At 39.2% G+C, this 24,289-nt stretch overlaps 2 protein-coding genes across 2 annotated transcripts; one reads left to right on the top strand and one right to left on the bottom strand.

Annotated features, from left to right (window-relative positions):
• Positions 1-375: 375 nt before the first annotated feature.
• LOC134652072 (SUMO-activating enzyme subunit 2) lies at positions 376-15,274 on the bottom strand. The gene is made up of 9 exons (XM_063507224.1): positions 15,021-15,274; positions 14,791-14,945; positions 14,217-14,364; positions 13,567-13,774; positions 13,001-13,178; positions 11,263-11,371; positions 7,796-7,967; positions 3,332-3,499; positions 376-911 (listed from the first exon to the last, which is right to left on the bottom strand). Exons 1-9 carry the CDS (start codon positions 15,162-15,164, stop codon positions 376-378), a joined length of 1,818 nt encoding a protein of 605 aa, XP_063363294.1. The 5' UTR covers positions 15,165-15,274.
• Positions 15,275-16,198: 924 nt separating this feature from the next.
• Positions 16,199-19,505, top strand: LOC134652109 (uncharacterized). Its single transcript, XM_063507278.1, has 4 exons — positions 16,199-16,366; positions 17,915-18,140; positions 18,484-18,650; positions 19,302-19,505. Exons 1-4 carry the CDS (start codon positions 16,223-16,225, stop codon positions 19,485-19,487), a joined length of 723 nt encoding a protein of 240 aa, XP_063363348.1. The 5' UTR covers positions 16,199-16,222; the 3' UTR covers positions 19,488-19,505.
• The last annotated feature ends 4,784 nt before the right edge of the window (positions 19,506-24,289 follow it).

Below are 24,289 nucleotides of genomic sequence, written 5' to 3'. Positions count from 1 at the left end.
AGAAGACGTGCTAATAGATACCGGTACTCGTTATTTCTATTACGTAACAAAAGGTGTACAATTTCATCGACTAAATCTATCAATTTTACATTTTTGCGACTAAAATCGATACCGGCCTCCATAGACTAGGAATCCTCTAGACTGAGTTTAGAGCGATTATTTCATGAAACCGATGCTGCCAAAAATACGGGGGTGCGGGGGGACGAGTTGAGCGAATCCCGTGCCGTGATCGGTTCGTTCAAAGACACGGACCAATCACGGCACGGGATTGACTCGAAGATGGAGTAAATCTACCGTATGAGTGGCAGAGGCTACCCTTACTATGCTCAGTCTAGAGGATGTCTTGTCTGTGCCGGCCTCTTAATGTTCCACCAGCTAGCACAGTTCCACCACCTCCTCGCTGAGTTCCACGCGCCTGCGTTTCGGTTTCACCGCTGGTTCCCCGTCATCATCCTCATCAATAATCTCCATGTCGCTGTCGCTGTCATGCTTTCTTGAAGTCGACGGGCCGGGCTCGGGTTCGGATCCATTTGAACCGTTAGCTTTCTCTTTAGGCGCGGGCATCGGTTCGTCGGCGTGTGTGACCACGCGCCAAGCTTTCTCCTCATCTTCCTGTTGTAATCTGACTCTGACCTCATAGTTTTGTAGGAAGTCGTCTACGAGTAAAGCGCAGCCGTCGCTCAGGCCGATTTCCTCGAGCGTTTTATCGTTGTTATGGTCAGTTTCGCCGGGTTCTGACGAGAGTACGACTAGGCCTTTGCCCTCGACAGTGGCGTCGGGGGCCTGCATGTTGAGACCCTCCTTGAAGGCCGTGTCGAGGTCCTTGAGGGTGAGCCGCTTGATGTTGCAGACGAGCGCCACCTCGGGCTTGGGGGCGCACACGTAGCATTTTGGGTTGGGAGGTGTTAGGGCTGAAACGAATAATAGTAATGTAAGAATGGGTGGCGGAAAAGTTACTTTTTAGGGTTCCGTACCCAAAGGGTAAAAAACGGGACCCTATTACTAAGACTTCGCTGTCCGTCCGTCTGTCACCAGGCTGTATCTCACGAACCGTGATAGCTAGACAGTTGAAATTTTCACAGATGATGTATTTCTGTTGCCGCTATAACGACAAATACTAAAAACAGAATAAAATAAAGATTTAAGTGGGGCTCCCATACAACAAACGTGATTTTTGACCGAAGTTAAGCAATGTCGGGCGGGGTCAGTACTTGAATGGGTGACCGTTTTTTTGCTTGTTTTGCTCTATTTTTTGTTGATGGTGCAGAACGGTTTTTATTAGAAAAAATCAATTAAACTCGTATACTTTACGTTTTTGGAAGAATGTTAGTTACATTCTGAGTAAAGAAACATTTTATTTAGCATCACTTCATACAATATTTTCTGTTTGATTCTAGTTAAATATTGTGTTATTATATTCTTTTCATATATGTATATTATGTTTACATACCTATAATACCTACGTAACAAAATAGTAGGAATTGTGCGTGATACAAATTATCGATATCATGCAATAGTTGTAACACCAATTAAATGTTTTCTATCAACATAACCCATATTACGTGCTCACAACAAGTTGCACACTGAACTAACAACTTTGACCATCGGTGCACCTTATGTGTTTGCAATAAGGTATATAATAGTCAGTTATGAGCGTGGACGGATAATTACTCATCATGGTAGATTAACCATGACTAATTACTCTAATTATGTTACCGCTACTTATTGCAATTACAAGGGGAACGGCGTACCATCGTTCAGTATTATTATGAGATGAGTTTAACGTAGTCGCCACCGATTTTATGCTCATTTTAAAACGACATTCTGAAATAACATGAAATTTTCCATGAACATTCGAGTAAAATATACCTATTTCTGGAGCTAGTTTTTGATACTAGAAATTGTAACATAAAGACATTAGAGAAAGTAAAACTATTACATACAAAACTTCTACTCACTCTATTTTCTTTGTTTAACAATTTTAGCAACGATAACAAGCATTAGACAGATATAATACTTATACATGTTACGTAAAATGTTTAAATGCTAAGTCTCATAAACATGTCGTTTTAAAATGAGAGTATAACTTCGTGTGTATGTCAACTCTACGCCAAAGACTTTGTGACTTGTAATAAATTTTATTGTTTATTTGATCTATTCATAATTCTGACGTGCTTATTTACAGTTAATTGTTTCTTGAAGCGTTTATAGGTTTATATACGTTATAGTCAGACGGTACACGTGTGAATCGGATGCACGTGTTAAACAACGGATGATCGATTACTGTTTTTTGGGAGGCACATTTAGTTCTTTGCCTGTCGTTTGTAGCTCATACCACTTGCGTTTTCTTGTTATCAAAAAGAATACGGTTCGCCTGATGGTAAGCGGTTACCAAAGCCCATGGGCCAGGTGTCACCATCGCTACACTAGTATAGTTTGTAGCTTTCTAATAGAGCCCGATGGCTAATCCTATTGTCTATTGTTAAGTAAAACCGCTCGTGCCACGTGTCACAACCACCTGCATAAAAAATCGCTCGTTCACTTTACCCAGGTAATTGAATTACAACTCCTATGGAAATTGCAATAAGATTCAAAATGAACTGATGGATAAATATTTTGTTACGATGTGTGCGGTCAGTACTTCGGTTACTGAGTGCCGGCGAGTCGAACGCTACAGAACCAGTCTAAAATGTGTCATCGAGATGCGTAACAAAGGCGCGTTATCGGAGAGCGCACCTACACTGGTTTTTTGAGCGTTGGACTAGCCCGCGCTCAGGTGCCAAATAGAATAATTAGGACCCTTTTTTGCAGGTAAGTAGCACGTGCGGTTTTACTGAATAATAGACAATAGATAATATTTATTTCTGATTGAAAATTTACATGTTACTTCCTTAAAAATAGCAGAAATTCACAAAAAGATCGTCAAGTGTATACAAACAAAATTTAAAGAATAATAAAAATAATAGTAAATTGTGAAATCAATAATGTCAAAAATAAAATAGAAATAAAATTAAAATGTCGTACAACTTAACTAAAATCTAAAACTATTTTGTATATAATACTAGGGCTTTCCTAGGTAATATAATGTCAAGTTCCATAAATAAAATGTCAAAAATGAATACAAAAAACCGAAATAAAATAAAAACAATAATTTAAATTGATGTCAAGTAAAAATGTTTAATATTTGTATTGTTCACTGTACTCTTTTACAGAGTACAGCGATGTCGTTAATAATAGTTCTTTAAGTCGGCGATCAAACATGTCGTCATCGGTCTCATTAGGATAAGCCTTCGGGTTCTACTAGAAAGTTACAAGCTACATGTACACTCACCCTTCTCGGGCACAAACAGCTGGCCGCGATGGTTGACCTTGGGCCGCAGGTAGACACTAGAGCACGTGCCCGCGTGCCCGGCGAGCACGGCCTGCGCGCGCAGCACGGCCAGGCCGGCCACGATGGCGTTGGCCGTGGCTATGGCCGGGATTATGTTGCCGGCCATCGCTGGAACGAGCGATCAAACTTTGTGGTTAAACAATTTTATTGATCTCAAAAGAAATTTACCATAGAGAAAAAAATACATAGAGTGCTCACTCCATACATCAGTTCAGACTATTAATAGGCTACATGACTATTTTTTTTTATGGTATCAATCGATCGGGTTTGTTTTTAGGATCAAATGTCTATATGGGACCCATTGCATTAAAGTAACACAAAAGTCAGAAATTGTAGTCAAAGTCCGACAGTCGCACTTCACTCGCGAAACGCCCTATACAAAACGGCCAGAGGCCGTGACGTCATCGCCCACGTTGTAGTATGGACAAAACAAGAAAATTGCGTTTTTGTCGGTGAAATATTGCGTTTATGTATATAGTTTCTATACAATATTTTTTTTGGTGAAATGTAAGGAATCGAATGGTACCCTTACTTTTATCGTTTTTGGAAGTTAAAAAAAAATTTAAATTTTGAAACTTTCAGGTCCTGTATTTTTGTAATTTTTCAATATTTTATTTTAATATCCACATTATTGTGATAAATTGCTCGTTTGCTATCTATTTTACTAGATTTTGTTATAAAATTCAACATGTGTCAACATCCCTATTTCAGTATCTACATCTAGCATCGAGTAGCGGAACTATCAGTACTGCTACTTGACAATAGATGTAGCACCGACCGGAAAGTCTTATCTCGACAGCATAAGACTTTCCGGTCGGTGGCGACATCTATTGTCAAGTAGCAGTACTGATAGTTCCGCTACTCGATGCTAGATGCTAATAGTCTTTTTGGTACTAAACCTGATGTATGGAGTGAGCACTCTATGTATTTTTTTCTCTATGATTTCACTTAGGGCCACTTGCACCACCCCACTAACCCGGGGTTAAGCAGTTAAAGCGTTAACCGAGTGTCAAATTGTACTGGTGACCATGGTAACTCCGGGTTTAACCGGGTAAATCCGGGTTAGTGGAATGGTGCAAGTGGCGCTTAATGAGATACATGCACTAATTTATTATATTATTCTATGTTAGTTTGCGCCCGTGAACGACAATTTGATTCTATTTACAAAGTATATACGAGTATCGGAAGATTCGGAAGTAACGATAACAAAGTACCAAAAGTTGTGTTAAGTCACAGTTCAGTGGGTAGAAGTGAGTTAAAATACATACTTAAGTTAAATTCATACGCGCACCGCTTTTTTTGCTCTCGTCATAGAGAAAAAAATACATAGAGTGCTCACTCCATACATCAGTTCAGACTATTAATTTCCGTGTCTACATCTAGCATCGAGTAGCGGAACTATCAGTACTGCTACTTGACAATAGATGTAGGACCGACCGGAAAGTCTTATCTCAACAGCATAAGACTTTCCGGTCGGTGGCGACATCTATTGTCAAGTAGCAGTACTGATAGTTCCGCTACTCGATGCTAGATGCTAATAGTCTTTTTGGTACTAAAACTGATGTATGGAGTGAGCACTCTATGTATTTTTTTCTCTATGCTCTCGTTAAGAATGTTGTCAAAGAGTATCCTCCTATATTTCTACCTCTGGCCTATTAATCATTTGACGGCCAAAATCGTAAAGTGACAGCCAAATATCAACCTTCGTGCATTCCGACAAAGTTCATAATGAGTGAAGACGCGCCGTGCACGTGGCGTGGCGTTCAAAGTATTAAAAACAAAGAAAGGGTATATATAGGTTAGGTTCAACTATAAATCCTAAGACTTAATAGACTTAAGAGGTCAGATCTTTTTTTTTTCATAAGACACGGTACAATAGGTGTTACATTCAAATAGGACTGCCAAACTGCGAAACAGTTTAATGACAATTTATTTAGCTCTCGATTTTCATTTTTGACAATTAAATATTTATAAACATGCTGTATTATTTCAACTTCATAACTAAGTACGCAAAATTAATCTATTAGGCCTTCTGACGACCGGTCTGGCCTAGTGGGTAGTGACCCTGCCTATGAAGCCGCGGTCCTGGGTTCGAATCCCAGTAAGGGCATTTATTTGTGCGATGAGCACAGATATTTGTTCCTGAGTCATGGTTGTTTTCTATGTATTTAAGTATTTATAATAATAACATTGAAATAATACTTCCTTATCATAAATATTATAGTATGCATTTTTACACACTAATACACACACACACACACACACACACACACACACACACACACACACACACACACACACACACACACAGTGTAACTCTCTGTACAATTTGTACCTACCAATATATAGATTAAGAAACTAGTATAAGTAACGAAACTGGGTCCTGTAACACAGGGTAACATCAGGACATAGGGACGTGATTTACTGTATGTCTAAAGGGTATAGCCGGGTAAGCATGGCCAAACTGCCCTTAGCGAAAAAAACAATTTCCTTTTACTGGATTATTAACCTATGTATATGTAGTGCTTTCACCAAATATTAAGCCTCAAATGCTTTAGATTTAAAAAAAAAATGCAAAAAAAGAAAAATCATTTTTATTTTATTACAGCCAAAGTACTAATCCGATTTCTTTGTAATTTGGGTATATTGTATATACAATTAAGGTCGCTTTCTGAAAAAATTAATATTGAATTATCTCTTAAAATAATAGTAAAAAATTTAGATGAAAATTTTCAGAAAAATAAAAAAAATACATGCGAGATAGCGACAGTTATCAAATTTACATATTTCATGTAGAATTTAATAATGTTTAACATATATTTTTTTCAAAAATTAAAATCGGGATTAACAGTGTTAAAAACTCGAATTTGTAACATCCCATAATACCTTCTCTTCATACAAAATAACTTGTACGTTATACTAGAAAGTTATATTCCCAACGCAATTTGAATTTAGAACGCGACTTATTTCGCTGAGCGCGGACCTTAAACTCCGTGGCTGTATGCGGCTAGGGCGAACGGCATTCAGAGATTTAAAAAGCGGCCAAGTGCGAGTCGGACTCGCCCATGAAGGGTTCCGTATTTAGGCGATTTATGACGTATAAAAAAAAAACTACTAGATCTCGTTCAAACCAATTTTCGGTGGAAGTTTACATGGTAATGTACATCATATATTTTTTTTAGTTTTATCATTCTCTTATTTTAGAAGTTACAGGGGGGGGGGACACACATTTTACCACTTTGGAAGTGTCTCTCGCGCAAACTATTCAGTTTAGAAAAAAAATATATTAGAAACCTCAATATCATTTTTGAAGACCTATCTATAGATACTCCACACGTATGGGTTTGATGAAAATAAATTTTTGGGTTTCAGTTCGAAGTATGGGGAACCCCAAAAATTTATTGTTTTTTTTCTATTTTTGTTTGAAAATCTTAATGCGGTTCACAGAATACATCTACTTACCAAGTTTCAACAGTATAGTTCTTATAGTTTCGGAGAAAAGTGGCTGTGACATACGGACGGACAGACAGACGGACAGACAGACAGACATGACGAATCTATAAGGGTTCCGTTTTTTGCCATTTGGCTACGGAACCCTAAAAAAAGCGCGGGAACAGGAAAATAGGCACGAATTTTATACAGAGCGTTAACGATTGAAAAATGTCTGTTCCTTTGATGAATAAAATACGTCACATTCTAAATTCAAATTCGTAAAGACTGCGTTCACAATATACTTCATTCGTTTATGACTACTTAGCTTTGCTTGTATGAAGAGAGAGTATTATGGGATGTTACAAATTCGAGTTTTTCACACTGTTAATCCCGATTTTAATTTTTGAAAAAAATATATGTTAAACATTATTAAATTCTACATAAAATATGTAAATTTGGTAACTGTCGCTATTTCGCACGTATTTTTTTTATTTTTCTGAAAATTTTCATCTCAATTTTTTACTATTATTTTAAGAGATAATTCAATATTATTTTTTTCAGAAAGCGACCTTAATTGTATATACAACATACCCGAATTACAAAGAAATCGGATTAGTACCTTGGCTGTAATAAAATAAAAATGATTTTTCTTTTTTTGCTTTTTCTTTTTAAATCTGAAGCATTTGAGGCTTAATATTTGGTGAAAGCACTACATATACATAGGTTAATAATCCAGTAAAAGGAAATTGTTTTTTACGCTAAGGGCAGTTTGGCCATGCTTACCCGGCTATACCCTTTATACAATAAACATTTATCATTTTCATTTCATTTGTATATTATATATATCATTGTCTGAGTACCCACAACACAAGCTTTCTTGAGCTTACCGTGGGGCTTAGTCAATTTGTGTAATAATGTCCTATAATATTTATATTTATTTATTATTAAAGCCTAGGACACCTAGATACTGACACTTGATCTCGAAGCGGCTCTTGGTGGGTATGTTGAAGATGTGAGCCCTGACGTTGGCGCAGGCCGTCACGAAGTCCATGGCGCTCTTGTCGTCCTTGTCCCACACGAGGTGGTCACCGGGCGGTCGTGCGGTCAGCTCGGCCTGTAGGGCCTTGCAGCTGGTCGCGAACACCTGGACCAAGAGGTTTAGTTAGTTTAGTTTATTTATCTCAATATACAATTTTCATACAGGTAAAATATACATACATTTCAGCTTGTACTACTTGTCGTATGATGATCGTTTTTTTTTTTTTTTAGAATAATAATAAGAATAGAACTGAATATCAACATATAAAGTAAACTAAAATTAGTACATACAAATCAAAACAAAGCAAATAGAATTAAATTAAAAACGTCAAAATGTCACTATAGTAAAAAATTTAAAAAATAAAACAATGTCAATAGAAAAATTAAATAAATTTCAGTACTAGAAAGTACAAATCATACAAACTTATGTCAATAAAAATTATTAAAATAAATACTGAGTCTAAAAAAATAACATAATATAACAACAACCGACGTCTTCAGTAGTGCCATCAACATGGAGTTTGGTGTCGATAAATGTGCGGTTATGCATGTACAGCGGGGGAGGGTTGTAAATTCAACAAATTTACAACCTTCTGAGACAATGTCTTTCAGATCTATCTCTGAGTCAGAAACCTATAAATACCTTGGTATGTCACAGTCGTTGGGTATTGAGGACGAGGGTATTAGACGGTCGGTGAAGGAGCGCTTTTTCAGTCGGCTCACAAAAGTCCTTAATAGTCTTTTGTCAGGAGGCAACAAAGTGCGCGCCTTCAACGCCTGGGTAATGCCCCTGCTCACATACTCCTTTGGCATACTAAGGTGGACTCAGACCGAGCTGGATGCCCTGGATCGGAGGGTCCGATCACTGCTCACCGCGCATCGCATGCTACACCCACGCTCGTCAGTTATGAGATTGTACATCCCACGGAAATGTGGAGGCCGAGGCTTCCTAAACGCCAAGGATCTCCACAACCGCGAGGTGTACAATCTCAGGAATTATTTCCTTAACAACGACTGTGGGATGCATCGTGATGTGGTGGCAGTAGACAGGAACCTCACGCCGCTCTCCTTGGCAAACGAGAACTGGCGCAAACCTGTGGTACTAAGTACTGCGGATCGCAAGGCGGCATGGGAGAGTAAGGTGCTACACGGGCGGTTCTACAAGGCCCTCACGGGACCCGATGTGGACCTGCTCGCGTCGGTGAACTGGTTACGATTCGGGGACCTCTTCGGAGAAACCGAGGGTTTTGCCTGTGCAATTGCGGACGAAGTAATGATGACGAACAACTATCGGAAATATATCCTGAAGGACGGTACGGTCGACATTTGTCGGGCATGCCGCCGTCCCGGAGAGTCACTCAGGCATATTATTTCCGGTTGCTCTCATCTTGCTAACGGCGAGTACTTGCACAGACATAATCTCGTAGCCAGGATTATTCACCAGCAGCTTGCTCTTCTATACGGCCTTGTGGACCGCGAAGTACCGTACTACAAGTATTCACCTGCGCCAGTTCTCGAGAATGGTCGTGCCACGCTCTATTGGGATCGATCTGTCATCACTGACAGGACTATTGTAGCCAATAAGCCTGACATTGTGATAATAGATCGATCGCAACGCCGGGCCGTGCTCGTTGACATCACCATCCCCCATGATGAGAATCTCGTGAAAGCCGAGAAGGACAAGTCCAGCAAGTACCTAGACTTGGCTCACGAGATAACCGCCATGTGGGATGTTGATTCGACGATCATTGTCCCGATAGTCGTTTCAGTGAACGGTCTAATAGCGAAGAGTCTCGACCAACATCTTGAGAGACTCTCGCTAGGTGGTTGGATCAAGGGTCAGATGCAGAAGGCGGTGATCTTGGACACGGCGCGGATAGTCCGCCGGTTCCTCTCTCTGCAGCCCTGACCACCGGCAGCTTGGGCCTTGCCCCGCTGCTGGCGGCACCCTAGGTTAGGTTTTTTATAATATGTTTATAAGTATTTTGTATTGTTTTTGTAAGTGTTTTTGTATTTTATTTTTATATCCATATTATAAAATAACCTAACTTAAGACCAAAAATAAATAAAGAGAACAATTATTAAATATATCTAGTACTGTATAGTACGCATCAGTGTCAACTAACTAATATATAACTAATTATGTTCAATATTTATTTAATTATTTGTATATATTCTTTTACGGAGTAAAGTTCCTTTTCCAACAAAAGGCTCTTCAGTCTGCGTCTAGCTGGTGGGAGAGAAAGGGACGGAAGGAGGTTTTAAAACAGCCACTTGCATTATTTCGGAAGTTTCCGAGCGAATTGTGTATGAGGCGATTGGTTGTAGGTGGGAAATTAGTGTTTACAGTTTTAAAAAGCTTTTCTCACTAAATTCGTTCTGATCTTATCAAAATAATGCAAGGGGATTGAGTTTTTAACACGCTTTTATTAGGTCGACCTGTATGTAACTATGTAATGGAATCTTGCAAGTTAAATTTGATCCACTTCCCGGTTTCCGATTGAGCTGAAACTTTGCATACACATGTAAGTCGGGTGGCAATGCAATATTACGGTACCATCGAGCTGATCTGATGATGGAGACGGGAGGTGGCCATAGGAACTCTGTGATGAAACAACGCAACCTAATTATGTTAGGGGTTTTTAGAATTGTCGCGATGAGTATTAGTCGTCTGTCGTAAGAAAAGTAGAGTCAGCGATAAAAGCTTGTACCAAAAATGAAATTTTTGCCAAAAACTTATATACCTGAGAAATCGAGGATAAATTCGTGCAAGCTAAAATTTAGTTTTGTTTCTCCCATTTTCTTTTTAGGGGCCTATTGGCTCTCATAGGGCTTGTGAGCTTACATTGCTCACAGGAGAACTTGTAAATCTTTAACAGTAAAAATAAAAATGCAAAAGGGATTGTATGTATGTATGTATATACTTTATTGCGGGCTCTATTGTTTCCCAAATAGTTTTAAGCCATAATGTATTGTTTGCCCGAATTTTCGTTATTCATAATTCATTTGGTTCAGAAACGCGTCACTTTTCAGGATTGCCATAAAACAAACCTAACCTAACCTATCTATAAGATAATCTAACGAAAATCCTGAATTGTTAACGATTTCAGTTTTATGACTAACGATAATATGACAAACAATACATTATGACTTAAAACTTTATGGGAAACAACGGGACCCCACTTTATTGCACATGGAAATAAAAACACGAGAAACATAGTTACTGAGTAAATTAAATAAAGGCGAACTTATCCCTGTATGGATAAGTTCGCCTGATTGTTTGGTCCTTTTTAACCCTTTACCGCATTACGAAGCTATTTATGGGAGATATGATATTCAACTCTATTGACAGCTATTAGAGTTCAAATTGAAACAAAAGTTATAGATGGAGGGTTAGTTACCTGCGCACACTCGTGCACGGACCACACGCGCTGGTCGGGCAGGCCGGCGTGCGGCGCCGGCGCAGCGCCCGCGCCGGGCAGGGTGGCCCAAGACAGCGGTACTGGCGGCCTGGGATCATATATATTTTTAAACACGAGTCCTGGCGGCGTATCATGGTCGCATTTTTATCACTTGTCATGCTATGCGTCACTTTCGCACTTACCTATTTGTTAGAACGTGACAGCCATGGTGACAAATGATAAAGAGCCGGCCATAATAGCCCTACAGAACTCCTGACCCTCTAAAAAGACAGACAGTCGCATTATAAGATATTTTTTCTACTCCCGTACTTTTATTTGTCATTTAAAGGGTCGTGCAGACTCCTTTAAAACCCTACTTTATAGTTGTCAAGACAAGTCTTTAGTCTATTCCCTAAAAAAACATTTGTGCATACACGCAGTATCTTTTTGGCGATTTTACGATACTTCGTGTAATGACCAATAAAAAAATATTGAATGAAATACAGTGTTGCCAACCTTATTTTAAATGTCATCTCTGACAAATAAGTGAACCATAGACACGTTTTTTTTCATTTCATTCATTCATTCATTCTTTTCCCGCCAGTACCCTCCATTTTTGCAACTTCTTGAATTAAAGATATTTGTTAAATTTACAATTTTATTTCAAAGTAAGTGTTTGGTCGTAGAAAAAGTATTGTATGCAACGTTGTTTAACTGAGTCAAAAAATACTCGTGGCGTCTTTATTAACAATTTTCGGCTTCGCCTCAAATTGTTACTCACGCCACTCGCCTTTTTTGACCCCTCTTAAACAACGGTTGCATAAAATACTATTTTATTACGTCTTTGGAAGAATTCTTAAAATAAATAATTATAGCTATCCTCAGACACCCGCTACACCTTGGGACGTCAAAACGATCAAAAAATTACTTGATAAGTTCTGTTATTTCAAGGTTTTCCACATTCAGTAAATATTTGATATCACTCCATAGAGCTTTAACACATTCAGTGTCGAAAACCCGACTATCGGGTATTTTATGTCGGATAGTCGGGATCGTGGTACTACATTGGCGCCGATGTCTTGTTTGGCTGGGTGGCAATGAATGTGTTAAAATGAATATCCAAAAATGAATTTTTGAATGATGAGTAATGTCTACCTTAGATAAGGTCTGTACTTGCTTTGTAACAAATCGCATGCAGTTTTAGATACATTGCCGGCCACGTAGGTTTAAATAAATCAGTTGATCAATCAAAAGCCGCAAAATGTCAAAAATCGCATGTGATTTGTTGTAAGGTCTGTATAGTTATTTGTACAACAAGAGATCAAAGTTTGATATTTCTTCGAGTGCTTATTTTGAGTCCCGTGCAAGCGAAAGATTCTATACTAGATCTAATTTAGAATCTTGAGCGTAGTAAGGGACTCGAAAGCGCACGAGATGTAAATAACTTTGATCTCGTGTAGTTCATAAAACTTTTCACCTCAGCAGTGAGAACATATTAGAGAACCCGAAAAATGTATTCCTTCTTCATCACTTACCTCTATTCACTCATGTTTTCTTAAAATATACCAACAATTAAGTTATCACCTCAGCAGCTCGAACAAGGGTACTTTGCTACTTAAAAACAGTGAGCAAAATGCGATTTTGCTCACTCAGTGAGCAAAACGCGATTTTGCTCACTGTTTTTAAGTAGCAAAGTACCCTTGTTCGAGCTGCTGAGGTGAAAAAGTTATTTATTTACCTGCGTTTCTTCCAAAGGTTCTCCATAGAGAGCAGGTATCTGATATCATCCCCGAAGAGTTTGGAGAACAGTTTCTCTGGATCGTAGTTGGTTTCCGCGGCCCAGGCTCGGGTGCTCTTGCGTGCCACATTGCCGGCCGCCGTGCCTTCTGATGAGAGCGCCGACGAGCCCGCATCTCCTGAGATCAAAAATAAATTATTTTATAACAAAATTTGAGAATAAATGACAGACTGAGAGGACACTCTTTGAAACTGACACCGACGCAAAGTAGTAGCAACCCCAGACGGCACTTCCTATCTAACCGCGTAGTGAAAGTGTGGAACAGTTTACCCGAGTCAGTGATCAGTGCACCCTCGGTAAACTCTTTTAAAAACAAACTCGATGAACACTTTCGTAGACTACAAAACACAAGTGGACATTGATGTGCACGTATCAGCTTTAAGCTGCCTGTGCATTTACATGTAATAATAATATCTTGCATGCAGTGGATGGGTTCATGGGATGTCAAAACTTCTACAGAGCCTTCAGCCGTCTCTACAGCTAACAATCTTGGTAATGCTACATACCTGCTGCTTCAGGGTCTGCGGTGTCCGGGCTCACATCCTGGTCGGGGTCCTCCTCGCCAAACAGCTGGTTGAAGAGATGCTTGGCCCACACGATGCAGTGGATGGGCTCCGAGGGAGTGTTGCGGATGGTGCAACCCGGGAAGGTCTTTTGTGGAGCTTTGGGCTGGCACTCGTAGCACTGGGTTAGACCTTTTTTGATGAGTTCCACCTGAAATAAAGAATTAGGCAATGATGAAGGCAAATTTTTGCTGACTAAACATTATTTATTTTTCATGTAAACACTTCTAGCAAGTTAAACTTGTTAGAATTAAGTGGTTGTAATGTTATATGAGACCAACATTTTCTCACCTCATCAGTTCATCACTGATGGAAACAGTTTGTTGTTTGTTTTTTAGCGACAAAAACAATGAATATTTCAACAATTCAGCAGTGTTCTTGTAACCAGGATACTAAAATGATGCTAAAATATTGTATTAACTCAAAATAACATTATATATTTTTGCTAAAAGGTAAATACTCATCCAATTTTAAATACAGTAGCGGATACTTTTTTTTTTAAAAGCTTTCTCAAGGCACTTCTTTAGTAATAAGTGTAAGTAACTAAGATAGGGAAAAAGTTTAGTTTAAGGTCTTGAAATAAGATGACTTACCTGTCCTGCATATCCAGCGGTCCCCGTCTCCACCAGCGGCACGTTGGCAGCAAGACACATGCGGTTGACATGGTTGCGGGCCACGCGATTGTCCAGAGCGTTCATCACAATGTTGAACTGCTTGAAGTAACTGACGCCATAGTCATTGCTGAAATTAAAAAAGTAATAGTTTTACAGTAGTATTTTTCACTGATTAGTGATCATGGCAACCAAATAATCCGAGAGATCTTAAGTTAGCTTTAGTTTTACAAATAGCCTTAACATTTTAAGTACAAATACATGCAAATAAAAAAAAAAACAATATTTTTTTCCTGAAATTGACCTAACTGGTATAAATTTTTTTCCTTCTGTTGGCCTCAGAAATGCGCAGTTAAAATCTCTCGGGTTCCTCATAAGCACCCTGTACTGACTAGCCAAAACCTATATTTAAAAAATCTGAGTCGTGGAATTGAAAACGGTTCACACTTTCATATATTATTTTTCAAGGATTATTATACATTAATGGTCATCACCAAACCTGTTTTTACCGTTTATTTTTATTTGTACGGAATTTTAAGGTTATAATTGTACTAACCTGATGACGCTGTCGTGGTGTGCGATGATGTTCACGTTAGGGTTGAAGCTCAGGGCGCTGTCCTTCGCGACCTGCGCCTTTGATTTACCAACGTGTTCTTTGTGAAACAGAAACTGTCTATTCAAATTGCTTACGTCGATGGTGTCGAGATCGATCTAAAAATAAACAATATTAGTAGTTAAATACCACATTTAAACGTAAACAAATAAGACGAATTACTCAATACATACAATTTCAATGTAAGGAAAGCCGGTCAGCACGAGATTCTTCAAAATCTCGCATCCTATACCACCGGCGCCCACTACCAAAATCTTTGAATTTGCAATCTCGCCCGTCAGGTTCTCGTCGAAAACGCCCGCCACTCGTGCAACCATTTTACTTATGCTATAAAATACAGTAATATTAATGTAAAAACAACTATTTTCAGAACACTTTCAGTAAAACTTAACGCGGAATGGCAGTGGCAAATTCGTCGAATGAACTGTCAAAATTGGCGTCATATCGTTAGGTATGCGTTCAGAAATTGTAGAAAAAAACGTCGTTATAACTAGTTTAATCGTTATAATTATAATAACGATTGTTACCAACTCGAATAAAATGAAAAAGAAAGTTTTTGAATCCAGCTTAAGTAATTGTACACAAAAATATGTTACTGTATAATTTAATGTACTCCAATTCAAGACATCTAAAGAATCCAGGGATTTATTCATGCTAGCATTGCTAGCTGCCTAGCTGCATATCTGTATAAATAGTTTATGTAATATGATATGAATATGATGATTGATGGGAGTCATTGTGACATTGGGAGTACACCATTAATTTAACACATAACTGTCACAAATATTGTCACAAATATTCATTCAAAACATGGCAAATGCAACAAATTGCCATTCTAAACATCTCAGTAGTTAATGTACTTCTCAGTAGTAGTAAATTAATGTTTGATGTAGGTAAGTATGGTATTGATTCCCCATTCCCAAAAGCAAATCCTATGTTTTAGTTTTTATGACATAACGGAGAGAAAGGATACCACATGACAGTGGCAACTAGCACTGTATGTACAAGTGGGCTCTGATCCAAATAAGAATGAGGGAACTCTCCTCTTCCTCTGAGATTAGTAGGTATTGCAAACTGAGATTCCAATCCAGGGGAAGCTATGCCTTATTGAATTATAACGGTTTCCTTGCTATATTTTCCTTAGCCAAAGGGCGTCTGGCTTATTTAAAATATCACGTAGAATACTTAATAACTCGAAATGAAATTTTTTGGTACTTTAAACAGATATTTACCCTTTAGTGTTTGTTTTTAGCTAACCTCAAATTCCCACAACCTATCTTTACTTTTACTTAAATAAAACATAAAAGTATAAAAGCACAAAATGGGACCGAAAAAGGGCAAAGCCGACGCGAAGGCAGCGGGGAAGGCAGCGTCGATGGCGGCGGCCAAAGCGATGATGACCTCGGGGCCTCCGCCGAAGCCGAAGAAGATCCCACCGCCACCGGCTTGCTTCACGCCGGAAGACATCGCGAAGTACAAGGAAATGTTTAAGGCACATGATGAAGATAACACTGAAAAGGTATTCACAATTTCAACGAATGAATGCTATTGGGAGTATTGGGGGACTATTTAGTTGCACATAGAACATAGATATTAACTTTAACTTAATTATATTAACAGCATAACTCGCTACGCTCGTGGTTCACTTTTAGAATGTTTCGCTTACTCGGGTGTCAATAATTAGCACGAAGAATTACTTAAACACCAACTTTGCCCCCTTGGAAAACAAATAACGCTTACATTGGAATTTCAGAATGAAACAAAAAGGTAGGTAATCCACCACATGCTTCGTCATTGCACAAAAATGTAAGCTGCACAAGCATCGTCACTCATGACCCTATTCTATTCTACATTAATGCGGGCTGTACACACTCGTCGAGAGACCCCGAGACAGGCCGAGAACGAGTGTGTACCTACATATACTGGTTCCCTCTCGTCTCGATCTTCCGTATCTCGTCTCGTGGTTTTCCGATTGACAGCTCTCGAGGAGTGTGTAGGCACAGCCGACAAAACACTAACACAAACCATAATTTTGTTGTGTTAGTGTTTAGTCGCAAGCTTCGTGAAACATTTATAAACTAATGCCCTTCCGCACCCTGCACCAACTGAGGAGTGAGGATCTACCGCCAACATCGAATAATCGAAAAACATCGAATCGAATAGGCGATAGCGAGGTAAATAAGAATTTTAAATTTTTCGATGTTGGCGGTTAGGCCCTCGGATCCTAATAAGCACTTAGAGCTTGAAAATTCAAAGGCCGCACGAGTAACTAAAACATGTGAGTTAAACCGTTAATTTAATTCCATTTTCTTAGTAAACCAACCATCTAATTTGAAGACTGAAACGCTTTGACTAATCAGACCAGACTGCTTACCGTGAAACTAAAATTGTTCAACTTAGGTAATAATCTCGTTCCCAACTTCCAAGCTCTGACAAAATTACTTATTCATGTCCTATTTCATGTGCTTTTATATGTAGAAGATAATTATCGTAAAATAATTACTGGCAGCCTTCTAATCACAGTCAAAGTATCAACTTAATTTATGGACACGTGCCGTTTTATTATTCATGACTAAGTCGATCGAGACGCACGAGATTTGTACAGTTCTTCTTCTACCTAGCGTTATCCCGGCCTTTGCCAGGGTCCGCTTTCCTACTTGCTTTCCTCCACTTTGCGCGATCCTGGGCGTCGTCTCGTGTGAGCCCGTTCACGCTCATATCTGCTTTCACGACATCGAGCCATCGCTTTTTTGGTCTGCCTTTGGGTCGGGGCCGTCAATGGCTAGTTTAAGGCATATGTTTCCTACGTAGTCAGCTGGCCTGCGACAAACGTGGCCGGAGGCGACATTCTTGGAGCTTCTCTGCTACGTCACGGACTGCGAGGCTGCCACGGATGTACTCGTTACGGATGCGGTCAGCGCGCGTAACGCCGCACATCCACCGCAGCATCTTCATCTCTGTAACGCGAAGCTCCTGAACCTGCCTTCATATATCACATATATAATATAAAGATACAATAATTAGAACGCTCTCGAAATATTTTATTAATTAAACAAATATTTCACAGATACCGCTAAAGCTCATCCCCCTAATGTTACGAAAGCTGGGCTTCAACCCCAAGGCCGAGGAAGTAAAGGAGATGTTCCGGCTGTTCCTGGAAGACGACCTGGTGGACACGGTGGAGCTCCACGAGTGGTACTTCATGATCGAAGCCAAGCTCAAGTGGGGGGACGACATCGAGCTGGTGGTGACCAAAGCCATGCAGACTTTGGGACACGATGAAAACGAAACAGGTAAGTATAACTGTGTTATATAACGGCCTAGTCTAGTCAGTAGTGACCCTGTCTCCGAACTCCGGAGCAGGAGGTCCCGAGTTCGATCTTGGTAAGGGCGTTTATTTGTGTGTTTCCACAAATATTGGTTCCTGAGTTTTAGTTGTTTTCTATGTTTATAATATTATATATAGGTAACGTCTGTTACTCGCAACTAGGTCGATCTATGTAAAATTGACCTATAATATTTATTTATTGATTACGATACTATACGATCATTTATTGATAAAAAATATTTTTACATGTCAGGTCTTAATACTAGGTACCTACTTCTTATTTTATTTCTATTATGTATATTCTACAGGGTTGTGTGACTTAGAGCTTCTTAAAACAGAGCTGTTTAACTGGGGGGAGCCGTTGGCGGAGGAAGAGTTCGTGGACTGGATCAAACTGGCGATGAAGGACAAAACCTACGACGTGATGTCCGGAGGGTTCAACTACGTCAAGTTTATTGAGAATATGAACGCTAAGGTATGTTTAAAATTGATCTTGATTACCGTAACTTAGTGAGATACATTGCATTGTATTACCTATATCGGATAGGAGCTACAACATTCTAAGGGGAAAAGTGATAAAGCTACGATCGTAGCCCTATTCGGTATGTCGTAGTCGAGATCACGTAGGTGATACCTACGTAGAGAAAATGCATCTTCGTTTCGACTGCGTGTCACAGTGATTAGCGCTGAATGGATTAAAAAATAAGACAGAGAACGGATGGAGCAGCATATGAAACGTTTTATTTTATTTTTGAGTGTCTCACTACTTAGCAAAGGCCGCTCCACTCTCCATAACTTTCGATTTTGTGCTTCTTCCAGCCGCGTTTATTCATTATTTCTTCTTCTTTGCCTGTCCCTCTTCCCAGTTTATCTGGGGTAGGGTCTCCTTGTATGTCTGCGCCAGAGTGCTCTGTTCTGGCTCGTTTGCGTACTCAGGTTCTCTTTTCGGATCTCTTTCATTTGGTTTATACCACATATCCGGTTGTTTACTATAGACGCGGCCGGTCCAATTCCATTTGAGTCTGGCGTTATTTTTGCCAACATCAGCAATGTTTTAGAGCGCAGCGCAGTGTTCCGGACGCAATCGGCCATTTTAACACCTAATAAATGAACCCTTAACTTCCAGGACGAGAGAGCGACAAAGGAACCAATAAACTACTTCAAGCTAGACCAGAAGACCCTCGCCGCCATGGCTATGAAGAAGGCTCAAGAAGAGAAGGAGGAACAGGAGAAGAAGGAAGCGGAGAAGAGAGCGAGAGAAGAGGCCAAGAGGCTGAAGATGATAGCAGACGGGTTGCTACCACCCGATTAGTTTGGCCCCAAATGGTTTCGTGGTTGAAAAATATCGGATCATAAAATATAAAAATATTGTAAAATATGAAATAGACCTTTTGGTTTAAAAAACAAAATTGATTTGGAAATAAAAACATACTGAATTAACCTGTATGTTTTAAATTGCTAAAGCGCTTAATACAGTTAATACATCTTCATCTTAGGTACTTAATTGAGAATCGTAAAGATGTATACCGCGTAAAGTAAGAGTCTGACTGCACTAAGGAACATTTTTTTAGGATCCTACTTAGGATGACGAAATTATAGCCTGACCAGTAATATATGATAATTGTCAAGAGGGCGCTGTTATTCTCATGTATAGGGTGACAATTCAGTGTAGTATGAAAAAATTAGTTCCAGTGAAATTCCGCAACATGGCGCACCCTCAATAGATCCTGGTTCACCTATAAATAAGGCGTGAGAAGCGTAACTTAATTCAGTAACTGACGCCAGGGACACAGTATTATGTAGGAGCGAGATGCAGAAATTTCTACCGTGTATAACGTACAGCGATAACGATAATGTACCTAGAACAACCACAACAAAACAGCCAATTTATAGATAGGTACTCAGGTCCTTATTGTTTTAACTTTTATAGTTACCTATAAATAGAGATACCGCAACTAAATGCTCTATGGGACAGAACACACGGAGCGGCGCTGACACAATAAGTCCTTTACAAAAATGCACACCTCACGATTTTTCACGGTGAAAAGCGTGTAAAGCTATGCTAGTAAGTCAGAGGGGCTACCGCGAAAACCGAAATTCGTAAATTGCGGGGATCTTTCTCTTTCACGCCAATGAAGGCGTAATTAGAGGGACAGAGAAAATTTCCCGCAATTTGCGAACTTCGATTTTCGCGGTTATAGCCCAGAACCCCTGGTGAAAGAAGAGAGAAATATGTTAGAAAATTGCAGGTAATTACTGTTAATTCATTTGTATACTAGCGACCCGCCCCGGCTGTGCACGGGTTAACAAATTACACATAAACCTTCCTCCCGAATCACTTTATCTACCTATATATTAAAATAAACCGCAGCTAAATCCGTTGCGTAGTTTTAAAGATCCAAGCATACATTGAGACAGACAGCGGGAAGCGACTTTAGGGTGACAATTCAGTGTAGTATGAAAAAATTAGTTCCAGTGAAATTCCGCAACATGGCGCACCCTCAATAGATCCTGGTTCACCTATAAATAAGGCGTGAGAAGCGTAACTTAATTCAGTAACTGACGCCAGGGACACAGTATTATGTAGGAGCGAGATGCAGAAATTTCTACCGTGTATAACGTACAGCGATAACGATAATGTACCTAGAACAACCACAACAAAACAGCCAATTTATAGATAGGTACTCAGGTCCTTATTGTTTTAACTTGTATAGTTACCTATAAATAGAGATACCGCAACTAAATGTTCTATGGGACAGAACACACGGAGCGGCGCTGACACAATAAGTCCTTTACAAAAATGCACACCTCACGATTTTTCACGGTGAAAAGCGTGTAAAGCTATGCTAGTAAGTCAGAGGGGCTACCGCGAAAACCGAAATTCGTAAATTGCGGGGATCTTTCTCTTTCACGCCAATGAAGGCGTAATTAGAGGGACAGAGAAAATTTCCCGCAATTTGCGAACTTCGATTTTCGCGGTTATAGCCCAGAACCCCTGGTGAAAGAAGAGAGAAATATGTTAGAAAATTGCAGGTAATTACTGTTAATTCATTTGTATACTAGCGACCCGCCCCGGCTGTGCACGGGTTAACAAATTACACATAAACCTTCCTCCCGAATCACTTTATCTACCTATATATTAAAACTAGCTGTTGCCCGCGACTTCGTACGCGTGGATTTGTATATTGGTGGTTATATATTCTACATTAGCTTAGAACATTATGCAGCAAGAGATTGCGGTAGTACGGTTAATCATTTCTTAATTATTAATATTATACAACGCATGAGACTTTTCTTTCACAATCTACGAAGTTTCAAGCCCCTAACTGAATAAAATTATCCTCGATGTAATCCCTCTAAACCCCCTTAGAAGATTTTCATGTCCTCTATTTAATAAAACCTACTACCTAACTACCTATTTACGAAGTTTCAAGTTCCTAGCTTTAAATAAAATTTGCACCCTAAGACGAACTTTCATCCCCTTTTTAACCCCCTTAGGGGTTGAATTTCCAAAAACGTTGCAATTACTTTTTTTGTAATCGGCTATTATGCCTTTCTAAAAAGTTTCAAAGCATTTGTAATGGATTCAAACTTTCAACCCCTGTTTAACCCTGTTAGGGGATGAATTTTACAAAACGCTGAAATTACTTTTCCTGTATTTTAATAATATCCCGAAATACAAAGATTCAAGTCCCGCGTTCGAAAAAATGTTTGATATCCATACAAACTTTCAACCCCTTTTTCACCACTTTAGGGGATGAATATTCAAAAACGCTGAAATTAGTTTTCTTGTATTTTAATAACATATATTTTTACGAAGTTTCAAGTTCCTCGCTTAAAATAAAATTTGAACTCCATACAAATTTTCAACCCCTGTTTAACCCTGTTAGGGGATGAATTTTACAAAACGCTGAAATTACTTTTCCTTTATTTTAATAATATCCCCAAATACAAAGATTCAAGTCCCGCACTCTCAAAAATATTTGATCTCCGTACAAATTTTCAACCCCTTTTTTACCACCTTGGGGGATGAATTTTTAAAAACGCTGAAATTAGTTTTCTTGTTTTTTAATTTAATACCTTTTTACGAAGTTTCAAGGTCCTAGCTTAAAATAAAATTTGCACCCCAGGACTAAGTTTCATCCCCTTTTTTACCCCCTTAGGGGTTGAATTACCTAAAACGTCGCAATTACTTTTTTTTGTCATCGGCTATTATGCCTTTCTAAGAAGTTTCAAAGCATTTGTAATGGATTCTAACTTTCAACCCCTTTTTAACCCTGTTAGGGGATGAATTTTCAAAAACGCTGAAATTACTTTTCCCGTCTTATAATAATATCCCCATATACAAAGTTTCAAGTCCAATACTCACAAAAATATTTGATCTCCATACAAACTTTCAACCCCTTTTTCACCACCTTGGGGGATGAATTTTCGAAAACGCAGAAATTAGTTTTCTTGTTTTTTAATATAGTACATTTTTACAAAGTTTCAAATTCCTAGCTTAAAATAAAACTTGCACCCCATACAACCTTTCATCCCCTTTTTAACCCCCTTAGGGGTTGAATTTTTCAAAATCGCTTCTTATCTCTTGTACACTTTATAAATTCAACCTAGTGTGCAAATTTCAACTTTCTAGCTTTTGTAGTTTCGGCTCTGCGTTGATGAATCAGTCAGTCAGTCAGTCAGTCAGGACACTTGCATTTATATATATAGATAAACCGCAGCTAAATCCGTTGCGTAGTTTTAAAGATCCAAGCATACATTGAGACAGACAGCGGGAAGCGACTTTGTTTTATACTATGTGGCATTGTAGTGATTATTCTATGTGCTAAGGGTGCTGTACAGTGGATCGCCACGGTCCGCACTAACGTTGCGTTCCGTGTGTTCTGCGCTTTCGCGTCCCACACCGACATAAAAGGCGGTTTAATATACCAAATGGATTAATTAAAATTGCTTTTAACTTTATTGTACTCTAAAGTGGGACATCACGCGTTGTTATTTTCATAAACGCAATATTTTCCGGAGGCGAAAACAATTCGGGAAGAGTTTAATCGTCTGAGTAATTATTTCATTTATTGACCTTTCCGCCGTGTTTTTGGGTAATTCCGTTTTAGCATTGGTGAAATTAAGCGTGATACGTTCGAATTATTGCGTCCAAATGGCGCGCCAATTCCAACGTTAATAGATACGTGAAAGCAACCTATTTCGCTGACGATTGATAGCCTTTATTGTCATTAGAATAAGGTTGACAAATGGTCAGTGAATAGCGTTGTTTTGTAGGTGATGTCGGTTCTAATTAGGGTAGGTGATGGGTTCGGAAACGGCCGGACACTATTTTCCGGATGACTTGTTGGGTCGTCTGTTTGCTCGCGGTTTCATCGCGTGCTTAGTGATGTTATCGTCCCAGGAATATTCCTGGCTCAGACTTTAAGCAAGCTATCTCCAGAAAGGACAAATATTGTTTTGAACTTGTTTTGAAAGTATTTACTCCAAAAGGATCAAAATTATAAAAATACAGGAACAGAAAATGTATTGAAGTCATCATTGTTTATTTATTTACAAGAACCTAGCCTAGCCTAGCGGTAAGAGCATACGACTTTCAAATTACTGGAGATTACGGGTTAAAACCTGTCTCTTTTCGGTGAAGGAAACATCTCGAGGAAATTCAATTCTTGGGACTAGTTACCAAGTAAACTCTCAGGCTTCCATGAGCAAAAAGTGGCAAAAACTTCCGTGAGCTTCCGTGACAAAAAGCCGAGACAACGCGAGGATCGGACATGGACCAGGAATGTTCCTGGTGCGGAATGTTCCCATGAATGTCCCCATAGCCCGTCCCTACCCTTGCTTGATGGGTTCCGGTCTCTAAACGTTGCGCTAATGTCCCTGCCGGTATTTTCGGAAAGCGTAATCACAGTTCACGCACCCGTTGAGGCCTTTATCGTTCTTTGGCTAGGTACTTTTTGATGCGTCATTTGTGGGTGTCAGTGTTTTTGTCAACAATGCAGCTGCCCCCCTAGAGAACAAAATTTCTAACTAAATGTAAATGTAGGCCCCTCCCCCTCCCCTTGGCCATAGGCCATTATTATGATCAGCTGGCGACGCCGTTGAATTGAG

The sequence above is a fragment of the Cydia amplana genome, chromosome 11 (assembly GCF_948474715.1).
Source record: "Cydia amplana chromosome 11, ilCydAmpl1.1, whole genome shotgun sequence".
In the NCBI taxonomy this organism is placed as follows: domain Eukaryota; kingdom Metazoa; phylum Arthropoda; class Insecta; order Lepidoptera; family Tortricidae; genus Cydia; species Cydia amplana.
Note: the sequence above shows the minus strand (reverse complement) of the source record. Positions and strands in the feature narration are given on the sequence as shown.

Excerpts from the sequence above, each read along its gene's own strand:
- LOC134652072 (XM_063507224.1), bottom strand. The coding sequence starts at position 15,164 with ATGGTTGCACGAGTGGCGGGCGTTTTCGACGAGAACCTGACGGGCGAG. Across the intron at positions 14,946-15,020 it reads GCTTTCCTTACATTGAAATT|ATCGATCTCGACACCATCGA; the intron begins GTATGTATTGAG and ends GTTTATTTTTAG. Across the intron at positions 3,500-7,795 it reads GAGCCGCTTCGAGATCAAGT|CGATGGCCGGCAACATAATC; the intron begins GTCAGTATCTAG and ends CGCTCGTTCCAG.
- LOC134652109 (XM_063507278.1), top strand. The coding sequence starts at position 16,223 with ATGGCGGCGGCCAAAGCGATGATGACCTCGGGGCCTCCGCCGAAGCCG. Across the intron at positions 16,367-17,914 it reads ATGAAGATAACACTGAAAAG|ATACCGCTAAAGCTCATCCC; the intron begins GTATTCACAATT and ends AATATTTCACAG. Across the intron at positions 18,141-18,483 it reads ACACGATGAAAACGAAACAG|GGTTGTGTGACTTAGAGCTT; the intron begins GTAAGTATAACT and ends TATATTCTACAG.